Below are 12373 nucleotides of genomic sequence, written 5' to 3'. Positions count from 1 at the left end.
TCCCGTGATAGCCTCCGCGAGGAGTGGGTTTTATTGCGCGCGGAGACACGGGGACACGCGGGGGACACACGGGGGACACGCGGGGACACGCGGGGGACACGCGGCGGACACGGGAGAGACACGGGAGAGACACGCGGGGGACATGGGAGAGACACGGAGAGGCGGGACGCAGCGCCCTCTGCCGGAGGTGCGGGAAACAGCGGCGAGGCGAGGCGAGGAGACGCGGGCGGAGCCGGAGGCCAGGGTGGACTCGGGGTCACAGAAGGGATCGGGATTAAGGGTGTGGTTGGCGGGCATCGGATCAGGATCGAGGATGGGATCAGGATCGAGAATGGGATAAGTTAGGGCTGAGGTCAGGGCCAGCATTCGGTGATAGCATCGGGGTCAGGACTGGGGTCAGAGTGTAGGTTGGGCTTGGAGTCAGAAGTGGAGACTGGGGCAGGTCCAAGATGCGATTATTGAGGGGCATCAGGACAGGTGAATGGGCGGGATCGGAGTCAGAGAGACACCCCGGTCACGATTCTGCCCCTTCACGGCCATGCCGGAAGGAGGCCAACGTCGTCGCGTGCGCCTCCCTCCACACCGCGCGCGTCTCCCCGCCTCCGTTTCAGCGCCAGCTTCACATCCCCACCTAACGGCCAGAACGCCGCGGTGCGCGCAGTCCACAGCGGAGCCGCCGGTGCATTAACGGCAACAAGCGGACGAGAGGTGAACGTTCGCCGAGATGCGGCCCCAAAGTCTCCCCGGCGGAAGCCGCCCCCCGGCACGGTCGCTAAGCCCCGCGGGGGGAGCGCGACATCCGTCACGACGATAACTTAGCCAAGCGAGCGTGAGTCGGTGCGGGATATACAACCCAGCGGGCGGCACGGGCAGCACCACCGCCCAAACGCCGCCCGCGCGCATATACGTGTCAACGTGAGCTATGCACACACATTTATATATATACACACACACGCACGCACACGGAGTGTGACGCCCCTTGCAAGCGCCGTGTGCACGTGCGTTAAGACACCGTGAAACCGCAACTCCGCCCACCGAGATCCTGGTGTCACTGAGGGCCCCACGGGGTCACCGAGCGAGAGGTCAGGATGCCCCTCGTAGCCGCCGTGGCCGCTCGCTTGGCGCGAGAGGCGCGGGGTGGAGAGACCGTGGGGCGGCGCGAGGGCTCTCGTGGTCGCCGGAGGCCCTACGGCCGGGAACCGGAACCCCAAACTCTCCCTGAGTGGCGTCGCCCATCCAGGAATCAAGTCACGGTGGCACCCGATTGCTCGCTCACGGCCAACTGGCGACAGCAGCTGCAGCCGCAGGAGGCAGCGGTGCCGGAGCTGTGCTGCCAGGTCCTTCATGCGGCCGAGACGAGGAGCGGCTCGCAAAGTGGAGCACCACTTTTGGGTGAGAACGACGATCGTAGCATCATACCAAGCATATGGCTGCGTGTACGCACAACAACAACACTGCGGTACCGTAACTAGGATGGCTTTTGGCTTCAGTGCTTTGGCTTAAGAGTGACCTGGCTAAGAGTGACCTGGCTTAGAGTGACTTGGAGGTAGCGGGGGGGTGGGGGGCACCAGCGGCGGGGGCCGTGACGTCGGTGGCGTTGGTGGCGGCGGCCCTCGCCGCCTGCACCTTCTTGAGGTGCTGGCAGAGCCACTGCACGTAGGTGAACACGCACTTGGGGTCGGGTCGCGGCCCCATCCTCAGCATGTCGTCCACCTCCAGCAGGGGGTCGCACGCCGCCAGCTTCCTGGGGAGGGGGAGGGGGAGGGAGGTGCGACGGGCCAAGGGGAGGGGGGGGAGACGGCGGGGAAGAGCGGAAGGGGAGGGAGGAGCGGGTAGGCACGGGCAGAGACGGGGGGAGGGGAGCGAGGGGGATCAGCTTTGCTGAAGAGCCGCCCTGAGCCGTGGCTCGCGCGCTGACGAGAGCACTTCCGACTGCCAGACATTTGGGGTCGTGATTTAATGCCCTTAATTTGCGCTTTCCCAGGCTGCACCCCCGCGGGAGGAGGCGGTGGCGGCGCCCGGCCCCGCCGGTTCCCGGGAGACGCCGCGACGGCGTCACCGCGGAGGGCGGGTGGCCCGGGCCGCGGGGGACCGCACGACGAGGCGACGCGTCGCGAGTCGCGGCGGGAGCCAACGCGACCTGACAAACGCCCCCCGCCCCCCTAACTCGCGCCCCCCCCAACTCGACCCCAAGCAGAAATGTCTGCTGGTAACGAGCGGCGAGTAGGGGGGGGGGGTTGAATAAGGAGGCCGCCGTTTACAAATCGGCTCGAGATGGATGAGACGGGACGTGGGCACAGGGACCGGGTCCAAAGCGATCACAGTCTGGAGGCTTTACCAGGACACGCACGCACCTCGATCTGGCCGCCCCTCCCTCTCGGCAGCCCCACCCACTCAGCAGCTGTCCACGTCCACCGGGAGACTGGATTCGCTCGTTCTGACCCTGGCCCTGCCCACTGCTCGTGTAGCTCCACCCACTGCTCGAGTTGCCCTGCCCACTGCTCGAAGCCAAGTCGAGCGTGAAGCCAGCACAATTTAAACCGGTGACAAAACAAACAGATTCGGGGGCAGAGGGGGTGGGGTGGAATCTGGGGCTGTCCCAGCCAAACCAGGACGTTTGGCCCATCCGGGCAAAAATCCAGGGACAATATTCGCCTCTGTCAGAGCTGAAAGGGACCCTCCCCCCCCACCTCCCCTTTTGACGTCTCGCTGTGGATTGAGCCTGGCTGCCGATGGCGTAGGGGGTTGCTGTGCGAGGGCTTGGAGGCTCCGGCCGCGTGAGGGAGGAGCGAGTTGATTCAACTATTGATGCATTTTCGTCTCGTTTTCACCACCTCATTCGCATTGCTTGAAATCGGAAGGTTTGTTCCCAAGCGTTGGCCTAAACGCGTCTCACTCGCACGTTTCGCTCGTCGCGGGCGGCTCTAGATTCGCGGAAACCGGCGAACCGTCGTCTCGTGCGCAGCGATCGCGGCGCCATGGCCGGCAGCGGAGGAGCTGGCGGTCGGGGTTAGAGACGAAGAGCCGAGACGCAGGAGACCAAGCGAGGGGGCAGCTTCCCCCTCCGGCTGGCGAGGGGCGCCCGTCTTGCGCGCTCGCCGTCCTCACCGTGTGCGTGGGCACGCGGGCCCGCCCGCTAGGAGCGGCTCTTGGTCTTGACGAGGCCCTTCTCGACGAGCGAGCGGTACAGCTCCTGCACGTACGTGTACACGCACTTCCAGTCGGGCTCGCGCAGCAGCACCATATCCTCCGTGTCCAGCAGCTGAGGGCAGCCGACCTGCTTCCTGCTCCGGGCAGCACCCGGATGCGGTGGCGCGCGAGGTGGCGCGCACGCGGGGGCAGCGTGTGCACGCACGAGCGCGACACGCAACACGCGACACGCAAAACACACACGTGCAGCACGCAAAACACACACGTGCAGCACGCAAAACACACAGTGCAATATATTAGTAAGACACGCGCAACACACCCACGCACCCCGTACATACGGCCCATCGAGAAAACACGCGTAACACGCACACACAAATGCAGTTCATTAGTAGTAAACGCATGCGACACACGCGTGCAAATACACGAGCGCGCGCGTAACCACAGGCGGCCCGCAGACGCGCGGCGAGACGGACGCACGCGCTCAACCCTGCGGCCACGCAGGCGCACACATACGCACGAGTCGCTTCCACTCGGTGGCACAGAGGGAAGACTGCGATCCAAAGTGAAACTTAATCCGCGGCAATTAGAAATGAACCCTGGCGGGGGGTGACCCCGCCGCACCCCTCCCGAGGGCTCCTCCTCGGAAGCGTCAAGCGCAATATGTCCCACCCGCCCCCTGCTGCCCCCCATCACAGACGACGTAGGGGGGCTGCGACGGCAGTGATGGCGAGGAGGGGGGTGGGTGGGCGTACTCGCCCGGTAGTTTTGCGCTGTTCCAGCAACGGGGCGGACGCGGCACGAGGTGGCGCTCGTCCCCGTGAGCCTTTAATGAAACCCGTTGAAGGCAACCTGCAGCTTTGCCTCTTTTGCAAGGGTGGCCACCAGGACGAGCGAAGGGCCCGGGGCAGCGGAGGACGTGGGGCACGGGAGATTGCGACATTCAGTGCCGCTGGTGGCATTCGTCAAACGTCCCAACGCAGGACCCTCCTGAAAAGGAGTGTCGGGACTCGGCGTGGCTCTCCTCTGCGAGCTCCGCCATGAGTCCCAGTGGCTGGGCCCCGACACGCGGCGTGACCGCGGCTCCGACTCCTCCGTTTGCTCTTCCTTTTACAGCCACGTTTGAGCCGTGTTTGTGAGCCTTGACGTGCGTGCCCGAGCGTGCGTGCCCGAGCGTGCGTGCCCGAGCGTGCGTGCCCGAGCGTGCGTGCCCGAGCGTGCGTGCCCGAGCGTGCGTGCTCGAGCGTGCGTGCTCGAGCGTGCGTGCCCGTGCGTGCGCGAGCCTCACTCGGCGGTGGTGAACGCCAGGTCAAAGTTGTGCCGGCGGTTGCGCGGTTCCAGCTCGGAGAAGTCGAAGGCCTCCGGGAAGAAGTGGTGGATGAGGGCGCAGAAGGCCAGCCCGTCGCTCCAGCTCGTCGAGAAGTTCTGGATGTCCACATGCTTCACCACGCAGGGCGGGGGACAGGGTGGCACACACACACACGGGACACGTGGCTTCGTCTGTTCGGTGCGTACAGGGAGTCAGTCAACCCAAAACACCCGGGTCTGTCCCGCGACCTCCTCCTGCCGAGGGCGAGCCTTCCGCACTCTATGCGATGGCCTTGAAGCCTGGAACGAGCGCCGTCACTCTGCGGCTATCGGCTATCGTTGTCGTGCCGTGCCGTGCGCGTGTGCAGCAGTGGGTGCGTGCACGGTGCCGCGCCGGCGCCCTACCTCGTATCCGCGAGTCTTGGCGCGGCACCACTCCAGCAGCATCTGCTTGATGGTCGTGGCCCCAAAGCTCCCGGCCCTCTGCAGCTTGACCGGCGACGCCGTCTTCTGCTGCCTGCAGGCCCGACAAAGCGCACGCACACACGCGCGACTCGGCGGTCGCCCAGAACGAACACCATCGGGGCGGTGGGGTCGCGCTGGGCGGCACCGTTCGAGTCACTCCACGCTGGGGGCGCAGGTTCCTTACGGCGCCGCTGGGAGCAGCAAGTGCCGGCCATCACGATTCTTTTATAGATGATTTGTTTAACACTGTGGTAAATGTAGAGCCCTCTACTGGCTGGAGGGGTCACGTGATATCGCAGACACCATCACGATCAATTCACTCCTGGATGAAGGCCTCCCAAAGCTGTCACCGTCACCCATCGGCACAAGCCAATTCCAGAATCGATCGTTCCGTCTCCCACAGTGGAGCGTCGTCCCGGGCGTGTTCCCTCGACGTTCTTGTACCACACACACGCAAAATCAAAAGACATCGATTCTAACGCACGGGATTTGAGGCAGGTTTCGGATGGAGTGATCAGAAATTCCATCCCCACGCTGGACGAAGACGCCCCCTGGTGGTGCAGGAGCGTGGCGCTCGCACGCCGAGCCGGCACTGCTCCGCGAATCGCCGGGATTCAATCCGAGCGCCCGTTATTTTGACGTCGACGTTGTACCGACCCGTCTCATTCGCGCCGTCTCGCTCACCCGCCGCTCTGCCGCTCCAGTCGCTCCACGATGGCTCGGCGGCTCGGAGCCTGCGACCCCCCGGATCCGCGCGACCCCGCGAGACCCCGCGGCGTGGCCTCGCGGCTCCGGATTCCGGCGTGGGCCACCGGCGACGAGTCCTCGCGGTCGAAGATGCTGATGACAGCGGAACGGGCGGCACTCAAGTCGACCCCTCCTTGCCACACGATGCCCTAGCTCGCCCGACCTCCACCCCTGAGAGAACCAGCTCCTGCCCAGCTACAATTGGGTGCCTCGACCAGGCTGCTGGCGGTCCTTTCACGAGCTCAAGTCAAAGTGTGGGAGCATCCAGCCTCCAGCGCCAACCCCGAGCGGTCCCTCCCGGCAAAGTCTCCACACTGAGCCCCCTCTTTCTATCCCCGAGTCTCGACAGGAGCGGTCAATCGGACGCAGCCACGAGCCCCCTCGGCCTCCTCCTCCACCCACGAGGTGCTCCAGCTCAGAGGGCCCGTTGGACGGGGTCAGACCGATGGGTAGCCCAACGTGGCTACCTGCAGCATTCCCCTATCATGCCAAAAGCAAAAGCCCCATCTTAGTTTCCTGCAGTAGCAGCTCGTACAGCTAGACGACCCGCACAGGCGAATCATTAACATTGACGATGAAGAGCGACCGACTGTCAAAACCCAGACAGGGCCAAGGGCTGTGCCCCCCTCACCCCCCCCCCCTCGCCCACCCCCCGTCACTCACCTCCCCACGCGGGGCCCGGAGCTGGGCGGGGTGGGCTGGATGCGCGCCGTCTGGCCCGTCGGTGGCGTCCGTGCGGTCTGCACCGTTGCGGCGCCGTCTGTTCCGCGTCAAAGACGAGGACAACATCGAGAACGCAGAGTCGTCACGGCGGGCAGCGCTCAGCTCACTCTACTCCCCTCCACGCACTCCCCTACCTTTCCCTCCCATCTTACTCTACTCCCCTCCACGCACTCCCCTACCTTTCCCTCCCATCTCACTCTACTCCCCTCCACGCACTCCCCTACCTTTCCCTCCCATCTCACTCTACTCCCCTCCATGCACTCTCCTACCTCTCCCTCCCATCTCACGGCACAGCTGTCACAGCGAGCGTCTCGCACTATCCGGAGCTTCCGGTCCGAGCGGGTGGCGGTGGCGTTTGCACTGTGGACGTACTCAGGGCGGCCTTGGCCTTGTCTGCCGCAGTGGTGCCGGCCGTGGAGGTCGCGGCGGCGCTGCTGCTGCTGCTGCTGCGCCCTGCAATGGCGCGGACACAGAAAGAGAAACGCCGCACGCTCGCCTGCTGCTTGCCTGTGCTGACACAAACGCTGCTATCGATGCAATTCAAGAGCCGAATGGCTCACAGGGCTATACCTGATAAATTAACTGAACTGTGTCGATCTGCTGCTGGATAAGGATCTCTGCACTCCGTGTAGCACTCGGAGGTTGTCTGGCCAACTTTTCCCAGGCTGGGCAATGCGGGATGATGATGGTGGGAAGCGTAGATGGTGGAACATAGTGCAGTATAACAATTATATTGATTTTAGAACTGCTGCCTGCTGACGATGTCACCCCACAGCAGCCCGTGACGCCGGTGTCATTCATGGCGGTTGCCAATCCGAGCAACCTATTAGGGTGCTAAGGGCCGGTTCAGATAATCACCACCGGTGTTGACCGTGGCCAGGAATCGAAACCGGGCCGTTGGGTTCAGTAGCGCCAAGCGCTAACCACTATGCTACCGCTCCCCACAATTACGTGCTTACATAAACACACACACATACCTGCGAATTCCACGAATTGCACCATCGGTCTCACAACCACGCTAGCTCGCACGCACGCTCACACATACGGTCACGAGGCGTGCACACAAGCACATGCATTCCAGTCTCACCGGACGTGGCGGCGGGGCTGCGTGTCGCCCCCTGCCCGCCGGTACCTGGGGCAGGGCCGTCCCGCTTCCCCCCCCGTGCCTCCGGCGTCTTCGCTACGATCGCCGAACCCGGCGGCCGCGCCGTCCCCTTCTGTATTTGCTCTTTGACCGCAGACGGAGAAAACAAAAACAAGCGAGTGAGGTGACGTGACACGGCTCGCGCGCAAAGCCTCGCGCTCGGCTACAACCGTCGCGTGGCACAGCAACCAGAACATAGCGCACGCCATAGATCACGGCACACGGTGGCTCAGCGCACACACATCACTGGCACAGCACACGGCAACTCAGAACGGCACCCGCCAGTGACACGGAAACTCACAACGGCACAGGCCTCTGGCACGGTGACACAGCAACTGAACAGTGGCGCAGGCCGCTGACACGGCACACAGGAACTAAAGGACAACACATGCGACGGGCACAGCAAACAGCAGCTGTACAGCAGCCAGGTTGAAGAACAGGGCCACCGGGCATTTACCCAATAAACCGGTTCTACCGTGGCTCAACTTACAAATCGTTTTCCAGCCGACGAGAGGTGAGATTTATGTCGTGGCGAGCGATTGACACCGCCACCTGCAGCGCCGGCTACGCTGCCGGGTCCTGCATTCCCGGTGGCCCGATCCGACCCCGTACCCCGCAGCTCCCCACCGGCTCCACGGCTCGAGCCCAACAATGACAGAGCCCCCAGAAAAAGGATCAACGCCGACCCTCGAGGTCTCAAGAAAGAACGGAGGACAGAGAACGCGCACGGCAAGCGAGAGAACGAGAGAGGAGAAGACCGCTCTTCGCGTTACCTTCACTCTCCCCCTCCTCCTCCTCCGAGTCAGGAACATCGCAGCCTATGAGAAAGCAGGGGGCAGCAGAGGGTAGCGGTGAGACGAGGGGTGGCGGTGAAGCAGAGGCAGCGGCGGTGGAGGATTAGTGAAATCGTAATGAGCGGAGGAAGGTTTAGTGGCGTTGGCAGAAGACGGCATTCGGTCGGTCGGGGACCCCCACGGCGTCGGCTGGCGCACGGTAGCGTCGGTACCCGGGGTGACAAACGGTAACCGTTTTCAGAATCGAAGGTCAGGAGCCGGTAACCGTTTTTCAGTGGAATGCAAGTGATGAAATGCGCCAAACGGTTCATTTCCCCTCGCGTCTCAATCAAAAGGTAAAGGTGCAGCCCTACGATCGCCTTGCACGCGCCGCTGCTGGCAGAAGGGTCTCCCCGCTCGAGGGAGCTCTAGAGGGTATTTGGCCTACACTTTCACGGTAACCAGATGTCGTGGAAGAGGTGGGGCGTACCCACGCTTTACCCCAGCACATGCCACGTGCCTATCGACTGACCGTGGTGTGCCCTTTTACACCGCTCTGTGGACGCACGTGCGGCAGGAGGGCGATTTAATAAGCTCGCCCCATTGTGTAAACTGCCGAGCCGGTGGATGGAATGGAACTGGCGATCTCTGGACTGCAAGGTCAGCAGTGCGCTGCTGACCACTCCACCACCCTGGCAGCTCTCTTCGTTTTTCAGTTTAAACGCTAAACACACCGTGTTTGTTGCTAGACACGTGTCCGTGTTTGCGTGTGCGCAAAACCAATGACCGGTTCGTTTACCGTTTGTTCCACGCGATTCTAACAACGCTCGTCAGCAGTGACCCCCGACTGTGTCGGCTGCCAGGGAAGTGCCGCCCCCGCTCAGTGGAGAGCGACCTTTTCGCGACCCCACGGCTGCTCCCCCCCCATCCCTGGCTCGTGAAAACGAGGTGCCTCACCTCGTTTCTTCTTCCGCAGCTCCCGCCGGGCGGCGCGAATCCGGCTGCGGACGTCGGCGTCGCGCTCCTCGTTCAACTGGGGGGGGGGGGGGGGGGGGGGTATAGGTGGACACGAATGGGAGTAGGGACGGTGTCATGTGACATGGGATTACCGATGCAATAATCACAACCGTCTCTTCTGCAGTCCGTAAATCACCTTGTTGTTGTATTATTGTTATTATTACAACACCGGTGGTTCGCGCCACCAGTGCCATGCCGTTCTCCACACTCACCATCTTATCCAGCACCTCCTCGTCCTCGATGTCTGCCAGCTCCAGCTGCACGGTAGAGCCTGCGTCGGGAGTCTCACCGCGCCCATTCACCTCCGTAGCGGCGGCGGCAGAGGCGGCGGTGGCATCGCCCCCGTCGGGAGACCGGGGCCTCGTCAACATCGCGCCGTCAGCCTCGTCTGCCCCGGCGTCACCCTGCGCCACCGCCGTCACCGCCGGGTGAACGGGATCCTCTCCGGGAGCGGGGGGGTCGTCCTTCATCGTCCCAAGCGCGGCCTCCCGTCCGTCGGCAGGGTCGGCCGTGGCCTCGTCCTCCTCCCCCTTCCCCGCCCGTTCGTCGCGAGCTCCCGCGGCGTCGCCATCTCGGCCTCCGTCCACCCCGTCGTTGGCCTGCGGAAGAGAACAGCGTGGGATGAGACGAGCGGGAGGCGTGCGTCACGATGGCCTCACGCCTTCGAGCCGGGCACCCTAGGAGAGTCGCGAGTCCCAGGCCCGAGCGGCGGCGTGAGCAACGACGCGGGGCGCCCGTTTACGCGCCGCCTGTTGACGTGGCGCAGGAATGTTCCGCTGCGTTCAATTCCCCGGTGAGGCATGAAGGCTCCTTCCTCCCCCAAGGCGGTCGGATAAAAGGTCTGGGCTTTACAGAGGGGGACACGAGGCGCCGTCCTGCCCGCTTTGGGCCCCGTGCCAGCTCATCCTCTCGATTTACGGGGACGATGAGGCAGAGCGCTCCACCAGCCCACTCCCTGCACTCACTCAGCCCGAAGTTTTTACTGCGGCCGCTCCCAAAAGAAAGGGGGTCTCTACTCCAGCCGCCAAGGCAAACACAGCCATAAATATAACGGGGAATTTCCTACAAACGTTCAGGGTTTTCTGGCAAACGAACTCTTCAAAATGATCGCTCGCAGAAAATATTCCGGAATGTTGAGCCGGAGAGAGAGATAAAGAGACGGGGGCAGAGGGTTAATCTAAGCCGCAGCGGACGCCAACCCATGCCCGTCCCCCTCCACCGTGGTCGGCGACTGGTCCTGGTGACGGGACGTGGCGAGCGCGGCCACGCTGCACTCGTCGTCCCGTCACGCTGGAGGTGGCTGGGTTGAGCCAACGTCGTCCAGCAGCGAGCGTGACCTCCCGCACCGACGTCGCCACCGCCCGTCAACATCGCCGCCGTCACGGCTATTCAGGGCCGTGTTGTGACGACGCCCACGTTGCCTGGTGCCACTCAGCTAAACGGCGCTATTTTTAATCAAAACAAGGGGACCTGAAACGAGAATCCCTGCGTCACCGTCGCGTCCCGAGCGTCGCCGGTGGAGCGATTTGGTATCCGAGCGCCAATGAGCGGCGCGGCGCCTTGGAAAGATGCCGCAGGGCGTAGACGCAAAGCTGTCGGCCGCAAACGAGACGCGACCACGACGATTCCACGAAAGCGGTTAGTGGCGGCCGCTGGAAATGACAGCGGTTTACGACCACGGCAGTTGAGCAGCCAAAGGCGCTCGACTTTGACGGACGCGAGTCACGGAGGTAGCGCGAGACGCCGCGCGGGATTGGGAGCGAGGGTCTGGAATCGCTGCCCGGAGCTCAGAACGAACGTGGGAACAACGTGGGAATGCGTGCATGCGCGCACACACGCGCTGTGTGTAAGTGCGCGTGTCAGGAAGGAAATTCCTCATAAATGCCAAGGGCAGTGCACGGCAGCGCAGGGGCAGGGCCGCTCGGGGAATCTACGCCCCGCAGTTACCGCACAGACGCGTAATTACCCCACGTGTGGCATGGCCACCGTGCCACCGCGCCACCGCGCCACCACGCCACCACGCCACCGCGCCACCACGCCACCACCACGCCACCGCACCACCGCGCCACCGCGCCACCACGCCACCACCACGCCACCGCGCCACCGCGCCACCACGCCACCACCACGCCACCACGCCACCACGCCACCACGCCACCACGCCACCACCACGCCACCACCCAGGGCTCGCGTGGAGGGGCAAGTGCAGTGGAGGGCGAGCGTGGGGGACTCGGAGAAGCGGAGCTCCCCCCGTGGTCCCACGGCCGTGCTGGGGAGAGGGCGGCCCTGCTGACAAGCAGGAGATGAGCGGCGATCGCGCCGCCGCTAAACTCCCACGGCCACCACCTCTACCACGGCCGCCACCTCTACCACGGCCGCCACCTCTACCACGGCCACCACCTCTACCACGGCTGCCACCTCTACCACGGCTGCCACCTCTACCATGGCCGCCACCTCTACCACGGCCGCCACCTCTACCATGGCCGCCACCTCTACCACGGCCACCACCTCTACCACGCCCCCCCCTTGTGTGGTGGCGGAGGCAGTGGCCGTGGCCTTGAGCCACAGATGCGCGGCTGTGCCGGGTGTTTGCGAAAAACAAGGGGGGCGACTTTTATAAAACAAAAGGCGAGGCTTAGTGAGAGGCAGCCGAGTGACCTTCTGCGTTTGTTTGGCTCAAAGAGGGGCTCTGTGAGTGGCCTTTCCCAAATCCGCCAGCGCCACCATCAGCGCCGCCAAGCTTGTCTGCGTGCAACCCCAATGGGGTGATGGGGTTGTTGATGGAGTGAGATGAGCTGTGATGATGCAGGGGTGATGGTTTGTGATGGGGGAGGTGGGGTGTTAGGGTGTGATGGGAGGTGATGCTATGTCATGGGAGAATAACAATAGGTGCTGGTAGACGATGAGAAGGGAAAAGCAGGACTGGTGAAGTTGAAGGAGCGAGTGTGGACTGAGGAGTGAGTGATTCAAGTCTATTTTGTTGAATCAAGTGAGAACTCAAGAGGTCAGGGGATGAATCTCCTTTGCAGGAGTGACCAGGGGCATGAGTCTG

At 63.5% G+C, this 12373-nt stretch overlaps 1 protein-coding gene across 8 annotated transcripts in view; it reads right to left on the bottom strand.

Annotated features, from left to right (window-relative positions):
* Positions 1–12373, bottom strand: part of LOC144719309 (uncharacterized) — a 39979-nt gene continuing 27606 nt past the window's right edge. For 6 of the 8 annotated variants that reach the window (XM_078595132.1, XM_078595138.1, XM_078595135.1 and 3 more), the window contains exons 5-15: positions 9537–9923; positions 9265–9340; positions 8308–8352; positions 7478–7618; positions 6763–6843; positions 6331–6427; positions 5605–5760; positions 4861–4972; positions 4436–4587; positions 3109–3284; positions 1–1744 (exon numbers count right to left, since the gene is read on the bottom strand). In XM_078595132.1, the coding sequence (XP_078451258.1) occupies positions 3137–3284; positions 4436–4587; positions 4861–4972; positions 5605–5760; positions 6331–6427; positions 6763–6843; positions 7478–7618; positions 8308–8352; positions 9265–9340; positions 9537–9923 (1395 nt within the window). In that variant the 3' untranslated portion in view covers positions 1–1744; positions 3109–3136. The remainder of the gene's footprint in view (positions 1745–3108; positions 3285–4435; positions 4588–4860; positions 4973–5604; positions 5761–6330; positions 6428–6762; positions 6844–7477; positions 7619–8307; positions 8353–9264; positions 9341–9536; positions 9924–12373) is intronic. The other 2 variants (XM_078595139.1, XM_078595137.1) reach the window with 2 other exon arrangements.

Source organism: Lampetra planeri, chromosome 6, assembly GCF_965212315.1.
Source record: "Lampetra planeri chromosome 6, kcLamPlan1.2.h2, whole genome shotgun sequence".
Taxonomy (NCBI): Eukaryota; Metazoa; Chordata; class Hyperoartia; order Petromyzontiformes; family Petromyzontidae; genus Lampetra; species Lampetra planeri.
The sequence above is the reverse complement of the archived record's forward strand: the minus strand, read 5'-3'. Positions and strand labels throughout refer to the sequence as shown.